The 20063-nt window shown below is 40.2% G+C and overlaps 1 protein-coding gene across 1 annotated transcript; it reads left to right on the plus strand.

The window, feature by feature from the left end:
- Nucleotides 1-7997: 7997 nt before the first annotated feature.
- On the plus strand, nucleotides 7998-9002 carry LOC107487055 (uncharacterized). The gene is made up of 2 exons (XM_016107637.1): nucleotides 7998-8225; nucleotides 8328-9002. The coding sequence occupies exons 1-2, from the start codon at nucleotides 7998-8000 to the stop codon at nucleotides 9000-9002; spliced, it is 903 nt and encodes a 300-aa protein (XP_015963123.1).
- The last annotated feature ends 11061 nt before the right edge of the window (nucleotides 9003-20063 follow it).

Below are 20063 nucleotides of genomic sequence, written 5' to 3' on the forward strand. Positions count from 1 at the left end.
TCCTGACTAAGATCAACAAGATAACTATAGCTTGCTTCAAGCCAACAATCTCCGTGGGATTCGACCCTTACTCACGTAAGGTATTACTTGGACGACCCAGTGCACTTGCTGGTTAGTTGTGCGGATTGCAAAAGTGTGATTGCAATTTCGTGCACCAAGTCGTTATACATATATATGAGTTATATTGTGTTCTATAGGCTGATGTTCGGCGGTCTACCCTTCTTGATTTAAATTCATTTGGATGTCTGAAAACAAAGGTTGTTGTTTCAGAGGTATCGTTCCTCTGTTAAACTCCTCCAGACTCAAGTCTGTATCTTTCTCATTTTTCATTTATTATATATTTCTATTTCATCGATCTGTTGAAGAGTATCCTTGATCAGTGTCTCCTTTTGGTTGAAACAATTTGAATATTTTTGCCTATTATGTTTTTGTGTCATTATTGTGTAAACTTTTTAAAACTTTCTGATGCCATTAGGGTTTTCTTTAAACTGTTTCTTTCATCCATTAGCGAGATTTAGTTTATATGGACATTGATGTTGTGTTGTATTTAATTGGTGGGGCTTAATTGATCTAATTTAACAATGCACATCATTCTGTGTGTCTGTCATGGTAGAAATCCATGGTTTGCTAAAGTAAATGATTTTGATAATATACTTTAAATATTGAAGGCTTAAATCCATTGTCCACTCCCTATTTCTGTCCTGTTGAACAGAGTCTTATAGACATTGAAGATGCCATATTAAGACAGTTTGATGTTAAAGATCTGACAGTTGTTCTAGCAGCTTTATCATTTGATGGCCTAGAAAATGTAATAGGTTCTTCTAAGCTATTTGATATACTGCAGAATGTGCTAAGGAGATATAGTAGCCAGCTACTGTCAGATAATGTATGGCATATTTGACACAACTTAGTAAAATATAGCATTTAGATTTACTTTGTCTAATATACTAACTACTATAAACTTGTTGGTTGTGATTATATATGAGACAGTAATTGGTTCTATGTACACATGTAGAACACAATTGATAGATGGCGAGCATACATATTTTCATCCAGTCAGATGTTTGGCAAAATAATCTGTTTCTGAATTTATTCTTGTCAGTGATATCTGTTAAATGGCGGAGTCATTTAGAGCTTTAAATGAGAAAATCTAAGTCTACATGCTTTGGCGATTGGTAATTGATTTTTTCTCAAAATAATGCAACCAATTTTTCTTTAGATACAAATTTTAATCTATACATATTCATAGTTAAACCCTTCTTGGATTGTATACTTAATTATCATACAGAAAGTATTACTTAATCAAAATTGAAATTGAAGAGAGATAATTTATTAAGGGGAGCAAATTCAACTCAGCCACACATTTATTAAGTTTAAGACATGTATACTAATTCTGAAATATGTGTACCCGGGTAGTTGTTTCATGTTAAGTATATTCTATTTCACCTTCGGATATGATGAAATTAGCTTCCTTTGTATGTTTGTGTTTTGGATTTATTTAAATAAATGCTCTTTGCTTGGGGCTTTTTTCATTGAGAACTTGTTCAGAGAGAATACATGTCATGTAAATAAATAATTGTATAACAGGAATAAATTGTGGCGTCTGTTGCGGTGTTGCCTTGTTCTCTATTTTCTATAGTTTCAATTGATAATGTTTGTCTAACAAATGAAGTTGCTGTGTCTTGTCTAAATAATGCTATATCATACTTTCATGATCATACTTTCGTGTGACCTGGAAAATTGCAATATGGAGTGTACGTGTGACCTTGTGCATACGCGTGACACGAAGCATGAGACTTCATTAAAGAAAATGTGGCTGGCAATTTATGGACTCATTCAAGTCCAGATCCAACTCATTTCTAAAGTATTTGAGGCCAAATTCAAAAAGGAACAAAGGGAGGAACAATTAGATTAGGTTATAAACATATTTTAGGTCATTTTCTAGAGAGAGAATATCCATCTTCTCTCTTGAATTTAGGGATTTTAGTTTAAATTCCTTTTAGATTTAGGTTCTAATTCTTGTTTTGATCTAGTTTCTTTTACTTTTCCTTATTTTATTACCTTAATTTTCTTAGTTTATCTTGTTAATTCTTTATTTATGCCACTTTTTAGTTTATGAACACTATTGTTAATCTCAATTTCTTTTAATGCAATTTCATGTTTTATGTTCTCATAATACTTGTTTGAGTTATTGTTATTATTTTCTTGCATTTGGTAGTAGTAGATTTCATTATTATTGCAATTTATCATGATTTTACTTTTATGCCTTCCAAGTGTTTGATAAAATGCTTGTCTTAGTTTTAAAGTAGATTTTGAGCATTGTTGGCTTGAAAAGAGAAGTTTGGTAGTCTTGAGTTAGTAATACCCAAATTAGATTGGTGATCTAGAGTTGTTAGTTAATCTTGTTTCTATTGATGCTACTTATGGATTGGGATTAACTAGGCCTACTTGATCTTCTCCCGATGTTGGAGATAACGTAATAGGCTTAACTCTTGGTAATTATAGTGTTATAATTAATGACTAGGATAGAAAGACCTTGATTATCAATCCTTGCCAGTTGCCATGAATGCCTCTTTAGTATTTGTTATCTTTAGTTGTTTACTTTACTTTATTGTCATATAAATTTGTGTGTTTTCATATTCAAACTCCCATGAATCTCATAACCAATAGCATGCATACCTCACTGCAATTTCTTTGAGAGACAACCCGAGATCTAATACTCTCGGTCATTATTGGTTTGCATTGTGACAAACAAAATTAAACTCTAATGTGAATCGATTGTTCATTTGGAACTATACTTGCAACGAAGCAATTTTTTTTTATTGAGAAGAAATTCCGAACCGACGTTTGGCTTATCGTCAATTTTTTGGCGCCGTTGCATGGGAGTTGCAATGTGTGCTTGTTATTGGTTATTGTTCATATGTGAATATTGTGAATAGCTTGCTCTTTGTTTGTTGCTCATTTGAGTTAGTAGTTAGGATTTTGTTCTCTTTATTTCTTAATAATTTTTGTTTTGTTCTCTCTATTCACTATGAATTCTCACCATTTTGGCTTTGAGTTTGGTTCCAACTATGTTGTAGGAAATGGAAGTTTCAATGAGGGTTTGTATCATGGATTTGGAAATCAAAGGTGGAAGGAGCCTCAATCATATAGACAATCTTCTTGGCAACAACCTCCTCAGGTTTCTTATGGTTACAATCCAACTCCTAATGCATACCAATCAAATAGATGTGGTAGACCTCCTTGTGGTTGTCAACCACAACCACCATATGCATATGAACCCCCTCCTCAACATAGCCTTTAACAACCTTACTCACAAGCCCCATACTACCATTCACCTCTATATGATCCTAACCCATATCCGCCATACCAATAACCATATGAACCATACTTAAAGTCACCACCATTCCAACACCAATACTCCCAAGAATCATCATTTCCATATACACCACCTCAATACTCTCACCAAGATAAACCACCTTCTAACTATGAACCCTTTCTCCCAAAAAATAAACCCTCTTTCTCACCATCATCCTTATTGAATGAAGTTCTCCATCCCTTAATGCAAGAATGAAGAGACCATCACTCTTGTTCATACCCTGGACCGAGCTGAACGGTCCGGGTTGGACGAGGACAAAATGGCTGACCTCTGGTAAGGTTGGTCGTTGCCGACCTATTCCTAAAGAGCTCGGCCAAATCGTCATAGAGGCCCAAGCAGGCCCAAAGCAGAGGATCGCAGCCTACCTGAAGACGGCTGGCCGAAAGATAAGTGATCTTACCCACAAAAGATAAGATAAGATAACTAACTTATCTCAAGGAAGGTCACTCCATACTACTATAAATACACTGGAGCACCCAGGTATAGCTCATACTCCAATTCTACAAAAAAAAATCCTGCTTAAAGCCCGTGATGACTTAAGCTTCAGAGTCTCTTGTAGGTACCACCCCCCTTCGGTGATCAAGAACCAGCAACCCCTCAAGCTACAACAAGTCAGGCAAGGAAGCTCCGGTCACACCAGAAGATCTCGTCTGAGATCGACTTCAATGTTTCAGGTAACCCTCGGAACATTGGCGCAGTTGCCGAGGAACCTGGAAGTCATCTCATCCCCATGGCAAACAACCCTACCAACGACCTGAATTCCGTATTGGAAGAATGAACGCCACCCAAAAATATGGATGCCATACCAACCTCCCCGAAGGACATACACCAACCCAAGGGAGACAAATAACCTCAAAACACAGAAATCTTAGATGCCATCCGTGAATAGCAGGATCGCCTCAAACAACTCGAACAAGAGGCTAAATGTTAGCAAGAGGCCGAGAGAGACCTCTGAAGAGAAACAAGACAGCGTCAAGAGTTGGAGGACAAGCTCCTAAAGCTGGAAGCCGACCTCAAAACTAAGACCACTCGACCCAATCGCGAGGATAGCCCTTACAAGGACCAAGATCCGTCCACAAAAGAGATCATAAAAGCTAAAGTCCCAAAAGACTTCAAAGCCCCCGACATGACCCCGTACGACAGTACGTCAGATCCGAGTCACCATTTTAGCAATTTCAGAAGTCGGATGTATCTCACAGATGCCTCAGATGTAATCCGTTGCAAAGCCTTCCCGACCACTTTGAACAAGACGGTAATAAAGTGGTTCGACAGCTTGCTGCCAAGCACGCTCCAACCCTACTAGAGATTAAGCAAAGAGATTGGGAAAGCTTCTGTAGTTACATGGAAAGATTGATGCACCACTATTTCGTGGTACATCTTATGCTCAATTGAGTGGATTTCATGCACTATTCTCACACTTATTCATACAATTTGCATGGTTTTACAATTCCTTCCCAATTTTGTTCTATAATTGAAACTTGCTTCCTAAGCCTTAAAATTATGTATTTTTAATTCCCCTTTATACCATTCGATGCTGTGATCTGTGCATTAAGTGTTTTCAGGCTTTTATAGGGCAGGAGTGGCTTGGAGAACGGAAAGGAAGCTTGCAAAAATTGGAAGGAATGCAAGGAAACAAAGGAGCTGACCAGCGAGGAGCGACGCGGATGCGCACTTGGCGCATACGCGCACATTAGCGCACACGCAGCTGGCGCGTACGCGTAACAGGAAAAAAGGACAATCGACGCGCGCGCACCTGGTGCGCCCGCGTGACATGCGCGACGTACAGCAGTTGCAGAAAAACGCCGGGGGCGATTTTGGGCCGAGTTTGGACCGATTTTCTGGCCCAGAAACATAGACTAGAGCCAGGGGACAAGCATAGACTCAACACATATTCTCATTACACATAGTTTTAGTTTTTAGATTGGAATCTTTGAGAGAATTCTACTACTTCCTCAAGGTTTTCCTCACATTCATAGATTTCTAGTTTTGATGCCTTTGATGCTTTTTGATTTGGATATTGAGAGAAGTTACTACCTCTATTGAAGTTTCCATTATTCTAGTTTGTTTCCTTTTTCCCTTACTCTTTCATATCCTTAATCTTTGTTCAGAGTTACAATTGGATTATTTTTAGAATTTATTAATGCAAAGAACTATTTTTACCTTTAATCAATTATCAGTTATTATTCAATTTATCATGTCTTCTCTTTATTCCCCTTATATGCCTGTGAATGTAGTATTCATGTCAATGGAGTAGATCCCCAACTTGACTTGGGAGTTGATTAAGAGGAGAACCTTGAGTTGGGATTACTCAAGTGTTAATGTTAATTGGAAATTGTTGGCTGACTCTCTAGTCTCTAACTCTAATCCCTTCTTAGAAGAGGATTAGGACTTGAGAATAGAGTTGATTGGTTGGTTCTTGACTTTCCTTTGATCAGTAAAGGATAACCAAGTAGAACAACAACCTCTTACCATTACACTTGGGAACATCCAACAAGGATAGAACTTCCGATTAATCTTCTCCCGATCAAGGCCTTCATTTTGATTATATAAATTCTCTCATTAATTTTCATTACTTTAATTTACAATTATTTACTTTTCTGTTCTTCAACTCTTAAAAATTCTTGAAAAACCTCTGATCAGTGAAATAGCACTCTTTTGACAACTCGTTGGGAGACGACCTGGGATTCATACTCCTGGTATTTTATTTCTAAATTTTGTGACAACTTTTTCCTAAATTGATTAGCGGATTTTAGTCGGTTAAGAACTGTACCTGCAACGCTGTTTTCTCTATAAACTCTTAATCGGCTAATTTTTGCCACGTCAATTTTTGGCACCGTTGCAGGGGAGTTGCAACAGTGTGCTAATTTATTGGTTGGAATTTATTTATTTGTATTTTATTTTATTTTATTTTATTACTATGAGCTTTATGTTTCTTTCGTTGAATGACGTGTTCACTACCTGATCCGAGCTTAGCCGTATTTGATCCAGAAATTGAAAGAATTCTTTCACGTATAAGGCGAGCTCGGCGTCGGTTAGCCTCTGAGGGTGGTTAAGTGGTTACTACCAATTCACTAGTCTTATCTGAGGACGAATCTGAAGCGTCATTTAAGGAGGAAACAAGCTCCTCTTCTACTGATTTTGTTGATTTACGCGCAGATAACATGGCAGCACCCCGAAGGGTTACTTTCCAGGAAGTAGGAGCTCCGGACTTTACGCTGCCACCATTCTAAGCGCGTTATCCAAATTTGGTTGCAGATATTAAACTGAAGACTACACTAATCAATCTACTACCGAAGTTTCATGGCTTACCTGCTCAGGAGCCTTTCAAGCACATCAGAGATTTTCAGATATCCTGTTCTACTGTTAGGCGTCAGGGTGAAAATGAGACTTCTATTCTGCTACTCGCCTTCCCATTTTCTCTTGAGGGAAAAGTGAGGGAGTGGTACTACACTCAACCTGAAGTGGTTGTTACTAACTGGGATACGCTCAGGAAAGAGTTCTTAGAAAAATACTTTCCAGTTGAAGTGACTGATAGACTGAGGAAAGAAATCTCCTGCATTATTCAAGGCGACTCAGAGACTCTGTATGAATATTGGGAGCACTTCAGGAATCTCCTAGACGCTTGTCCCCACCACATGATTGACAAGATGGTGTTAATCATCTACTTCACACAAGGCATGAAGTCTCAGGAGAAGACTACATTAGATGGTGCAAGCAATGGTTCTCTGAAAAAGTAAAAGATCGCAGATGAAGATTGGCAACTGATTACCGATCTAGCTGAACTACTCGGAACGCCAGGCATAGGAATAACCATCCAAGGCTGTTGCAGAGGTTTCCTCTAGCAGCGAGAGTACTGCTCTCACACAGAGTCTGTGTGAGATGACCAACGTACTAAAGCAGACAACCTGAATCAACAACAACCTCAGCCTCCCCCACCACAACAGAGTCAACAGTTAGTTCCTCAAAGAGTATGCGGAATATGTGCTGATTATACTCGTTACACTGATGAGTGTCCGTAGCTCCAACAAGAAGACAACACCTTGTCAGCTACTCATAATTTCTATGATCGCCCGAATCAAGGATACTATCAATAAGGCGGCAACTACAACCAAGGTGGAAACTACAATCAATGTTGGATTGACAACTCCAACCAGGGTTGGAGAGATAATTCCAACCAGGGATGGAGAGATAATTCCAACCAAGAATGGAGGGACAACCACAACAGAGAAAGCAGAGATAACAATAGAAATCAGAGGTGGAACAACAACAACAACAGACAGCAGAACCAAAACCAGCCTTACAGAGCACCTCACCAAAGGCAGCCCTAAGTGCCTCAGAACAACCAACAATAGGCCCCTCAAATCACTTACCCCCTCCTTCTTCTAATGATGATATGCTTCGCACTATGACACAAGGACACCAAGACATTCAGAACACAATTAACTCCTCCATAAATGGTCTTAGTTCCACAATACAAGCTCTCATCTCTCGGATGGATTCGCTAATTACCTCCAACAATCAACCTTCAAACTCCAATGCAATTCCTTCTTAACCCTTACCTAGCCCTAAAGGTGGCATCAATGCCATTACTTTGAGGTTCAAAACCACACTACAAGAGATGAGCCATGAGGAGCCAAGCTTCAAGAAAAACATTCAAGTGGAAGATATTGTTGAGGCAGAGGATGCTGAAGAAGAAGAGGAAGTACAAGACATGGTTGAAGAAGAATCAACTCAACCAAGGAACAGCGCATCAAAAGCAGCTGAAGCTACCAGAGACGCCATCCCTATTCCATTTCCACACCTTGCAAGGAAGTCCAGAAAGCAGATGGAGCTCGACCCCAAAATGGTAGAAATATTCAAAAAGGTTGAGGTAACTGTTCCCCTTTTTGATACTATTCAGCAAGTACCTAAATATGCTAAGTTTCTAAAAGATTTGTGCATGCATAAGGACAAAATTAATGGATTAGAAACTATTCCTTTAGGCAGTTCCATTTCTACATTAATGGGTGATATCCCAGAAAAGTATAGTGACCCATGTCCATGCATGGTTACTTGTACTATTCAGGGTGTACAGTTTTTTTACTGCATGTGTGATTTAGGTGCATATGTGAGTATTATGCCATTATCTATATATGATGCTTTGAGGCTACCCCCCGTGAAAAGGTCAGTAGCACATTTTGTTTTGGCAGATAAAAGCATTATTTCTGTGGTTGGAATTGCTGAGGACGTGCTGATGAGAATTAAGGGGCTCATATTCCCCATTGACTTCTACATCTTGGAGATGCCCCCTAATGACTCAGGAAGACCATCATCCATCCTGCTTGGAAGGCCATTCCTGAAGACTTTAAAATTCAAATTAGATGCCTTCTCAGGAACTTATTCTTTTGAGATAAACGGCCGAGCAGTAAGCTTCAATCTGAATGAGGCTTTGAAGCATCCTCTGGAAGACCATTCCATCTTCCAGTGCGACATCATTGATGAGACCGTAGCTGCAGTTCACCAAGAAGAAGTAGAAGAGATGCACATGGAGCAAGGTCTAAGTGTGGGGAAACCATCTGAACACAATGAGGACACTTTGCCATCATCACTAGCTCCAGAAGATCCAATGCCCAGTCAGGAGTAGAGATTGGAGTTAAAGCCCTGATGGGCGGAATTCACTACCCTTTTGCCAATAATATTGATGACTCTGCTCTTGGCAAGCGCACCAAAATTATCGTCAAGTATTAACCCACAGTGGAGTGGGATCGTATCCATAGAGATTGGTAGATTTGAGTAATTTTAATCAATTGGTGAATTAGTCAAGCTCAACAGAATAAGTTGTAAGTGCAGAATTATAAATGGCAGAAACATAAATGGCAAAGGAATAAAAGAAAGCAATAAAATGCAGAAATGGAAATAACATGAATGTAAAGGGGAATGGGATTTTGTAGAATGTAAGTAAAGCAGTAGAAGAATGGGAGAGATAAGAATGGGAGAATTCATTGAGATCAGGAGATATTGTCTCTTTGGATTAAATCCAGCTCATATCCTCTTCAATCATGCAACTCATTGACCTCTTGGCAATTATGATTGATTGAGCCCCAATCCCTTAGTGACTCAATCTCTCAGATCTTGATCAATAGCCAATTCCTTGGTCTAATTGCTCATGAAGAGAGATATGCTTGGTCCCTGATTATACCACACATCATCATAGGTCCAAGTAGAGGGAGGATTGTATGTCACTATATCCAAACACCAAAACCCAGATTCTACTCAAGTGTGAGAAGGGATTTCTAGCCTGGTTTGATGTTTCCTTTTCCAAGGTTCCCATGAAACCCATTTTGCATTCAATCTCTTTTCCAAGTTAATTGAACACTAAGCATGAAAATCAAAATTCCTTTTAGCAAATCAAAGAGAAAATGAAGAGAAGAATAAATTCACTATCATTAATCCATCAAGTACAATAGAGCTCCCTCTCTCAATGAGAGGGAATTTAGCTACTCATAGCTCAGAGAGAAAGTACCAAAGATGGAAGAGATGAAGTGTGAAAAGTAAAAAGTGAAATCCAAAACTAAACTCTGTGACTTGCTAACCCTTTTCCAATACTTCCAAGGGTGTTTATACTACTCCTAGATCTAGAAAATAAAGGAAAATTACAAAAGTGAAAAGAAAATTACAATTTGGAGGGAAAAGAAACTCAACAAATGTGATCTTCCAGCTAACGTGTGACTGGCGCTTCTCTGGTGTGTCATGCTCCTTCTGTTTCTGATTTGGCGTGCCATGCCTCTCCATTCAAGTGGCACGCCATCCTTTGTTTAACCCCTAGCGTGCCACGCCTTTGAGCCAAATTGGCATGCCCAGGACATTTTAAATGGCCAAGTAACTTGGCGTGCCACGCCTTCGACACCAAATGGCACGCCCAAGGTCATCTTCCTCATCTCCATACTTCTGGAAATTTGTACTGGCGTACCACGCCCTTCTTAAAGCTTCACCCTCTTACTGGCGTGCCATACCTCGTCATCCAAGTGGCACGCCTGAGTTCATTCGCTCCTCTTCTTCCTTTCTGGAAAATACTACCAGCGTGCCACGCCATGAGACTGGCGTGTCATGCCCTTCATTTGCTTCATCTTTTTGCTGGTGTGCCACGCCTCATCTCCCAAGTGGCACGTTTGAGTTCACTGGCCCTTTAATTCCTCCTCTGGAAAATACTACCAGCGTGCCACACCATGAGACTGGCGTGTCACGCCCTTCATTTGCCATGGTCCCAGAGGTTGGCGTGCCACACCTGGATGTTCAAGTGGCACGCCAAAGTGGGATGATTGAGCTGGCGTGCTATGCCTTCGATACCAAGTGGCATGCCCAGCTTTATTTGGCCTCCTTAGGTGCTGGCGTGCCACGCCTCATTACTCAAGTGGCACGCCTGAGTGGGACTTCTTGAGCTGGCATGCCACGCCTTCGATACCAAGTGGCATGCCCAGCTTTTGCATTGTCTTCTTGTTCACTGGCATGCCACACCTTGTTGCTCAAGTGGCAAGCACATTCAATTGTGGGTCTTATAGGCTTGACGTGCCACGCTTTGGTCCTCAAATGGCACGTCCAAGTGAACTATGGGGCTGGCGAGCCACGCCTTCGACACAAAGTGGCACGCCATAGTGATGGTTCTTCTTGTAACAAATTGGCATCCCACGCCCTGCTTCTGGCGTGCCACGCCTCTTTGATGGTCTTCATTTTTGCTCTCTGGAATGTTGTACCAGCGTGCCATGCCTAGCTTCTGGCATGCCATGCCAATACAATTTTGTGGCATTTGTTCCAAGTGGCACGCCTACTTCACATGCCCCACTTGTTTTGTTATTTTCTTTCCTGTTTTTGATGTCGTCTCCACCTGAAATCCAGCACAAACTCATTTCAAAGCAATGTACTATGATATTCATCAATTAAGGCATGAATTGCAATGATCAAATGAGATTATGCCTCTTTTATGGTCCTTTTTATGCAAGAAAAATGGTAGATGATGTAAGTCATCAGAACATCAAACTTAAGCTTTGCTTGTCCCAAGCAAATCAATGTGAGTGGTCTTTTTGGTGAATTGAGACTTGACCTTGAATGGATGCAATATAACTAAGAATTGGACTAAGTGCTCAACACATGCATGAATGCTTTGAATGTCACAAAGGGCTCCTAGATCCTTAAGGGTTTTTCCAAGTATGTGTCTTAGGGGTCCTTTTCATTGATTGTCACCTTAAAGTAGTAAGAGTTAGCTCATTTTTTCCTTTTGTGCTTCTTTTCTATTTATTGACCATGACTCTAAGTGTTTTGTCTCAAGACAGCCCTTTAGTTAGGATTTTAATTAACACTCCCAAGCCAGTTGGCTTTAGGGTGCTAGGTGTTGAAACACCCCTGAGAATTTACTTGCCCAGGCCTCTTCCGGACACATCTTCACCACAAGCATCTACTAGGGTTTCTAACTCTCTTTTTTTTTTGAGTTTTTCAATGTTTCTCTTCCCTCCCTAGTAGTTGATGCTCAGAGCCTTGGGTCTTTGTTGCTTACTACTTCTTGGTTCTATAGATATTCAAGGAACACCCCTCAACTTCTACTTGTCATGCCTTCTAGGACTAGTTACCTTTCATGACTAATTTTCTTTTTACTTCATTCAAGGTTCTTCACTTAGTCTTTTGTTCCTTAGTTCTTTTGAATAATCTTTCTTGGTCTTAGTCTCATTTACTCTTGTTCTTACACACTCACAACAACTCTTATGGAGACAAACTCTACTTTATTGATGTAAATAAAGACTACAGTTATCATTGCATTTTCTTTCTTGCATATCAAAGGACTCACAAAAGACTTCAAGCAAAATAAAACATAAACTATCCTAACATTATCAATTATTCTCAAACATAAAGTAAATAGATAAAAACTTAAACATAATTCAGAATTTTGGAAAATGTCAACTATGGAACTCAACAACCTTATGCAGCTTCTTTAGGTCATTGGCCCCTTGCCTTTGTCCTTCTTCTTGGAGGGGGAGGAGTCATCTCCATCCTTTTTGGAGGATCCTTCTTGTGCTTTCTTGTCCTTGGGCTTCCAGAAACCCAGCCTTACCATATAATCTCTTTCATCCTCCTTGTGCTTAGATAGGATCTCCTCTTGTCTAGCACTCAGTTCCTCCAGCCCTTGCATGAATGTTGGGTATCCGAGGTTGATGGCGGCCACAGCATTACACAAGTGATTCAGCTTCGCTTGTGTGTAGATATCATATTGTCTCCTTGAAATGGTCCGGGCATCATAGAGATGCCTGAACTCAACAAGGTTCCTCTGCTGCCATTTGTTTTGCTCCACCACTTTGTTAAGTGCACTTTGCACCTCACCCCAATCAAATTCCTCTTGCTGTTCCTTCCTTGCTTGCTCAAAACTTCCTTGGAGGTTGTGTATTTTCTCATTCACTTGGTTCCATTGCTCCCTTTGGCTACTTTGAAATTGGTTGACATCTTCCCTCAGTTGATGCAGATTTCCCTTCATTTAGTGCATGTCTCCTTGCAGCTATTCCCAGTTCATTCCTTCAGGAAATTGTTGGTATTGTTAGTATGGTGGTTGTTGAAGTGCCAGAAATTGTGGTTGCTCCTCTGCCTCCTCTTCCTCTCATTGTTGTGGTTGTGGCACATGAGCATGAGCTCTATGCTCTCTAGCCCTTTGAAGTGGATTGACGGCCAACACCTTGGCCATCTTCTTGGCAGTTATAGGCTTATCGTGCTTCACTAACACCTCATCAATCACCTTCTCAACTCCAGCGTCATCACATAGCTCTTGTATGATGCTGGGGAATGCCAATCTTGTGCTCTCGTTAGTGCTCTTCAGTATCTTGTTGATGTTGTTGGCAATTAACTACCCAACATTCACGTCCTCTCCCTTCATTATACTATATATAAGTACAGCCCTCTCCTTGGTCACCTCAGATGTGTTTGATGTAGGGATCAAAGATCTTTTCACAAAGTCTAGCCACCCCTAGCTTGGGGGCTCAAGTCCCTTCTCCGCAGCTGGTTGGGTTTTCCATCTTTGTCAATGATCCACTGCACATTTAGTACACAGATTTCATTCAAGATTTCATCAAATCCTAGGTTTGGTTGCTTCATCCTCTCCTCATAACTTCGAGTGGAGTTTATCCTTTTCACCATCAGTACCCTTTCTATGTTAGAGGGACTATAATCAATGGACTTTCCTCTCACATAGCTAATATACCCATAAGTTTACCCTGGTTGTGGCATGGCATTGGCATAAAATTCCCTTACCACTTTCTTTAGTGGGTTGTAGAAGAGTACCCAACCCCTGTTGTTGATCTCAACATTGATTTCAAGGTGCTCATTCCTTCCCAATTGGAAGCCGACCTCTGGAATGATCTCCCTCTCACTCACCCAACCATAGAATTGGTTTTGGTTGAATGCTGAGAGGAATTTGTACTCATTGAAGTTTGAGCTTGAGGAACCGGAGGTTGGTTCTTTGGTCTTTCTTTTCATTGAGGTTGAGGATCTTGGTGGTGCCATTGGGTGGAGAGAGAGAGAGAGGGGGTGTTTGAGGGTTCTGAGATATTAATGGAGTGTTGCAAAGAAACACAAGCAAAACAAAATTTTGCCCCAACACCAAACTTAGCACTTGATTGTCCCAATTAAGTAGAAAGATGATGAGCAGATATTTTATACGCTTTTTGGGGGTATTTTCATATGGTTTTGAGTAGGATTTAGCCACTTTCTAGTATACTTTTATTAGTTTTATGCAAAAATCATATTTCTAGACTTCACTATGAGTTTGTGTGTTTTTCTGTGATTTCAGGTATTTTCTGGCTAAAATTGAGAGACCTAAGCAAAAATCTGATTCAGAGGCTGAAGAAGGACTGCAGATGCTGTTGGATTCTGACCTCCCTACACTCGAAGTGGATTTTCTGGAGCTACAGAACTCCAAAAGGCGCGCTCCCAATTGCGTTAGAAAGTAGGCATCCAGGGCTTTCCAGCAATATATAATAGTCCATACTTTGAGCGAGTTTTGATGACGTAAATTGGCGTCAAAACGCCATCTCTCTACCCTTTTCTGGCATCAAAATGCCAGAGCTGGCATAAAAGTTGGAGTTAAACGCCCAAACTGGAACAAAAGCTAGCGTTTAACTCCAGAAACAGCCTATGCATGTGAAAGCTTCAATTCTCAGCCCAAGCACACACCAAGTGGGCCCAAGAAGTGGATTTTTGCACTACCTATCTTAGTTTACTCATTTTCTGAAAACCCTAGGTTACTAGTTGAGTATAAAAACTACCTTTAGAGATTTATTTTGTACCTCATGACATTTTACATCTGACTTTGTATCTTCTATGGCATGAGTCTCTAAATCCCATGGTTGGGGGTGTGGAGCTCTGCTGTGTCTCAATGGATTAATGCAATTACCACTGTTTTCTATTCAATCACGCTTGCTTCCGTTCTAAGATATTCATTCGCACTTAAACATGATGAATGTGATTATCCGTGACACTCATCACCATTCTCAACTTATGAGCGCGTGCCTGACAACCACCTCCGTTCTATCTTAGATTGAATATGTATCTCTTAGCCTCCATTCCGAAAGATCAGAGTCTTCGTGGTATAAGCTAGGATTATTGGCGGCCATTCCTGGGATCCAGAAAGTCTAAACCTTGTCTATGGTATTCCGAGTAGGATCTGGAAAGGGATGACCGTGACGAGTTTGAAACTCGCGAGTGTTGGGCATAGTGACAGACGCAAAAGGATCACTGGATTCTATTCCAACATGATCGAGAACCGACAGATGATTAGCCGTGCGGTGACAGCGCACATGGACCATTTTCACTGAGAGGATGGGAAGTAGCCAATGACAATGGTGACACCCTACACACAGCTTGCCCTGGAAGGATCCTTGCGTGCGTGAAAAAGAAGACAATAGGAAAGCAGAGATTCAGATGACAGAGCATCTCCAAACCTCCAACCTGTTCTCCATTATTGAATCATAAGTACCTTTTATTTCATGCTCTTTTATTTTATTGCAAACAAAACCATTTTCATTGATACTCTCCTGACTAAGAGTTACAAGGTAACCATAGCTTGCTTCAGGCCGACAATCTCCGTGGGATTGACCCTTACTCACATAAGGTATTACTTGGACAACCCAGTGCACTTGCTGGTTAGTTGTTCGGAATTGCAAGTGTGATTGCAATTTCGTGCACCAAGTTTTTGGCGTCGTTGCCGAAAATTGTTCGAGTTTGGACAACTGACGGTCCATCTTGTTGCTTAGATTAGGAAAAGTTTGTCTTTTGGGTCAGAGTCTTTTATTTTCTTTTCAAAAATTTTTCAAAAAAAATTATTATTTTTCTTTTAGATTCTTCTATTTGAGTCTAGTTGCATGTTTTAAGTTTGGTGTTTTCTTGTTAGTTTTTATTTAAATTTTCGAAAATCTATTTTTGGTTTTCTAAAAATTTTAAGTTTGGTGTTCTTTTATGTTCTTGAATCTTTCTTGTGTTTTGATCTTAAAATTTTTAAGTTTGGTGTTCCTTGGTGTTTTCCTCGAATTTTCGAAAGTTTTGCATTAAATTAGTCATTAATTTTCAAAATCAAATCTTTTTAAATTATTTTTCAATCATATATTTTCAATTATATCTTTTTTTTTTTACTTTCCAAGGAAAGAACAGCTGACAGAAAATGAACAGAATATTACCTAAAATCCCTCTGAGGACAGTATGAGCCCAGAGAGGAATGATTCTGGCATCCAAACGCCAGAAAAGGGTGACAAGTTGGCGTCAAACGCCAATTCCATGTTCAACTCTGGCGTTCAAACACTAGAACAGGGTAGGAATCCGGCGTTAAATGCCAATCCAGCGCCTAATCCTGGTGTTCAAACACCAGTAAGGGATCAGACACCCACAAGTGCTGATGATGACTCCCTCAAGAAGGCGTCTCAGCATGCTTCTGCAGGAAATAAACCTGCAGCATCCAAGGTTGAAGATATACAAAGCCAAAATACCTTATCCTCAGAAACTCTGCCAAGCAGAACAGGATAAGCAATTTGCCCGCTTTACAGACTATCTCAGGACTCTTGAAATAAAGATTCCGTTTGCAGAAGCACTTGAGCAAATACCCTCTTATGCTAAGTTCATGAAAGAAATCTTAAGCCATAAGAAGGATTGGAAAGAAACTCAAAAAGTTTTTCTCACTGAGGAATGCAGTGCAGTCATTCTAAAAAGCTTAAGGATCCCGGAAGCTTTATGATACCATGCACATTAGAAGGGATTTGCACCAAGACAACTCTATGTGATCTTGGGCCAAGTATAAACCTAATCCCTGCATCCATTATCAGAAAGCTTGGTTTGATCAATCAAACCAACCCGGATCTGTCTTCAACTTGCTGATGGCTCCATTAAATACCCATCAGGCATAATCGAGGACATGATTGTCAAGGTTGGGCCATTTGCCTTTCCCACTGACTTTGTAGTGCTGAAAATAGAGGATCACAAGAGTGCAACTCTCATTCTAGGAAGACCATTCCTAGCAACTGAACGCACCCTCATTGATGTCCAAAAAAAGGAAGTGACCCTGAGAGTCAATGAGGATGAGTTTAAGTTAAATGCTGTCAAAGCTATGCAGTATCCAGACACACCAAAAGACTGCATGAGAGTGGATCTTATTGACTCTCTGGTAGAAGAAGTCAATATGACTGAAAGTCTCGAATCAGAGCTAGAGGACATATTTAAAGATGTTCAGCCTGACCTGGAGGGGCCAGAGGAATTAGAAGAACCTCTGAAAACTCCTCAATTAGAGGAAAAGTTCCCCAAACCAGAGCTCAAACCACTGCCACCATCCCTGAAATATGTATTTCTGGGAGAAGACAACACTTTTCCTGCGATCATAAGCTCTACCTTAAAACCATAGGAAGAGGAAGCGCTGATTCAAGTGCTAAAGACACACAAGACAGCTCTTGGGTGGTCCATAAGTGATCTTAAGGGCATTAGCCTAGCCAGATGCATGCACAAGATTCTCTTAGAGGATAATGCTAAGCCAGTGGTTCAACCACAAAGGCGACTAAATCCAGCCATGATGGAAGTGGTGCAGAAAGAGGTCACTAAATTACTAGAGGTTGGGATTATTTATCCAATTTCTGATAGCCCCTAGGTGAGCCTTGTCCAAGTCGTCCCCAAGAAGGGAGGCATGACAGTGGTTCATAAAGAGAAAAATGAAATGGTTTCCACAATAACAGTTACAGGGTGGCACATGTGTATTGATTATAGAAGACTCAATACAGCCACTAGAAATGATCATTTTTCTTTATCATTCATAGACCAAATGCTAGAAAGACTAGTAGGTCATGATTATTACTGCTTTTTGGATGGCTATTCAAGCTACAACCAAATTGAGTAGACCCCCAGGATCAAGAGAAAACAGCATTCACATGCCCATCTGGAGTATTTGCCTACAAAAGGATGCCATTTGGGCTGTGTAATGCACCTGCAACCTTTCAGAGATGCATGCTTTCTATTTTCTCTGATATGGTGGAGAAATTTCTAGAAGTCTTCATGGATGACTTCTCAGTATATGGAGACTCATTCAGCTGCTGTCTTGATCACCTGACTCTTGTTCTAAAGAGGTGCCAAGAGACTAACCTGGTTTTGAACAGGGAAAAATGTCATTTTATGGTGACTGAAGGGATCATCCTTGGGCACAAGATCTCGAATAGAGGAATAGAGATAGATCAAGCTAAGGTAGAGGTAATTGAAAAATTACCACCACCTGCCAATGTTAAGGCAATCAGAAGCTTTCTGGGGCATGCAGGATTCTATAGGAGGTTTATAAAGGATTTTTCAAAAATCACAAAACCTCTAAGTAATCTGCTAGCTGTTGACACGCCATTTATATTAGACACAGAGTATCTGCAGGCGTTTGAGACCCTGAAAGCCAAGCTGGTTACAGCACCAGTCATTTCTGCACCAAATTGGACATTACCATTCGAACTGATGTGTGATGCCAGTGATCATGCCATTGGTGTAGTATTGGGACAGAGGCATGACAAACTTCTACATGTCATTTATTATGCCAGCTGGTGCACAAAATTGTGATCATCAATGGTGCCATCAACATGGTACGCTCAATTGTAATCTCAACTCTTTATCACAACTTCACACAACTAACCAGCAAGTGCACTGGGTCGTCCAAGTAATAACCTTACGCGAGTAAGGGGTCGATCCCACGGAGATTGTTGGTATGAAGCAAGCTATGGTCATCTTGTAAATCTCAGTCAGGCAGATTCAAATGGTTATAGATGATTTATGAATAAAGCATAAAATAAAGATAGAGATACTTATGTAATTCATTGGTGAGAATTTCAGATAAGCATATGGAGATGCTTTGTCCCTTCCGTTTCTCTGCTTTCCTACTGTCTTCATCCAATCCTTCTTACTCCTTTCCATGGCAAGCTGTATGTTGGGCATCACCGTTGTCAGTGGCTACAATCCCATCCTCTCAGTGAAAATGTTCAACACGCTCTGTCACAGCACGGCTAATCATCTGTCGGTTCTCAATCAGGTTGGAATAGAATCCAGTGATTCTTTTGCGTTTGTCACTAACGCCTAGCCTTTAGGAATTTGAAGCTCGTCACAGTCATTCAATCCTTGAATCCTACTCAGAATACCACAGACAAGGTTTAGACCTTCCGGATTCTCTTGAATGCCGCCATCAATTCTAGCTTATACCACGAAGATTCCGATTAAGGAATCTAAGAGATAAACATTCAAGCCTTGTTTGCTTGTAGAACGGAAGTGGTTGTCAGGCACGCGTTCATAAGTGAGAATAATGATGAGCGTCACATAATCATCATATTCATCATGTTCTTGGGTGCGAATGAATATCTTAGAACAAGAATGAGCTGAATTGAATATAAGAACAATAGTAATTGCATTAATACTCGAGGTATAGCAGAGCTCCACACCTTAATCTATGGTGTGTAGAAACTCCACCGTTGAAAATACATAAGAACAAGGTCTAGACATGGCTTCTTGGAGTTAAATGCCAGCTTTTGTGCCAGTTTGGGCGTTTAACTCCCATTCTTGTGCCAGTTCCGGCGTTTAACGCCAGAATTCTTGAGCTGACTTGGAACGCCTGTTTGGGCCATCAAATCTCAGAAAAAGTATGGACTACTATATTGCTGGAAAGCCCAGGATGTCTACTTTCCAACGAAATTTAGAGCGCGTCAATTGGGCTTCTGTAGCTCCAGAAAATCCACTTCGAGTGCAGAGAGGTCAGAATCCAACAGCATCTGCAGTCCTTTTCAGCCTCTGAATCAGATTTTTGCTCAAGTCCCTCAATTTCAGCCAGAAAATACCTGAAATCACAGAAAAACACACAAACTCATCGTAAAGTCTAGAAAAGTGAATTTTAACTAAAAAATAATAAAAATATAATAAAAACTAACTAAAACTTACTAAAAACATACTAAAACAATGCCAAAAAGCGTATAAATTATCCGCTCATCACAACACCAAACTTAAATTGTTGCTTGTCCCCAAGCAACTGAAAGTCAAATAAGATAAAAAGAAGAGAATATGCAATGAATTCCAAAAACATCTATGAAGATCAGTATTAATTAGATGAGCGGGGCTTTTACCTTTTTGCCTCTGAACAGTTTTGGCATCTCACTCTATCCTTTGAAATTCAGAATGATTGGCTTCT

Source organism: Arachis duranensis, chromosome 1 (genome assembly GCF_000817695.3).
Source record: "Arachis duranensis cultivar V14167 chromosome 1, aradu.V14167.gnm2.J7QH, whole genome shotgun sequence".
Lineage (NCBI taxonomy): Eukaryota > Viridiplantae > Streptophyta > Magnoliopsida > Fabales > Fabaceae > Arachis > Arachis duranensis.

Bases quoted from the DNA above. Each gene is read 5' to 3' on its own strand.
- LOC107487055 (XM_016107637.1), top strand. From the start codon at position 7,998: ATGAGCCATGAGGAGCCAAGCTTCAAGAAAAACATTCAAGTGGAAGAT. The intron at 8,226-8,327 runs GTAGAAATATTC...TGCATGCATAAG, and splicing joins TGGAGCTCGACCCCAAAATG to GACAAAATTAATGGATTAGA.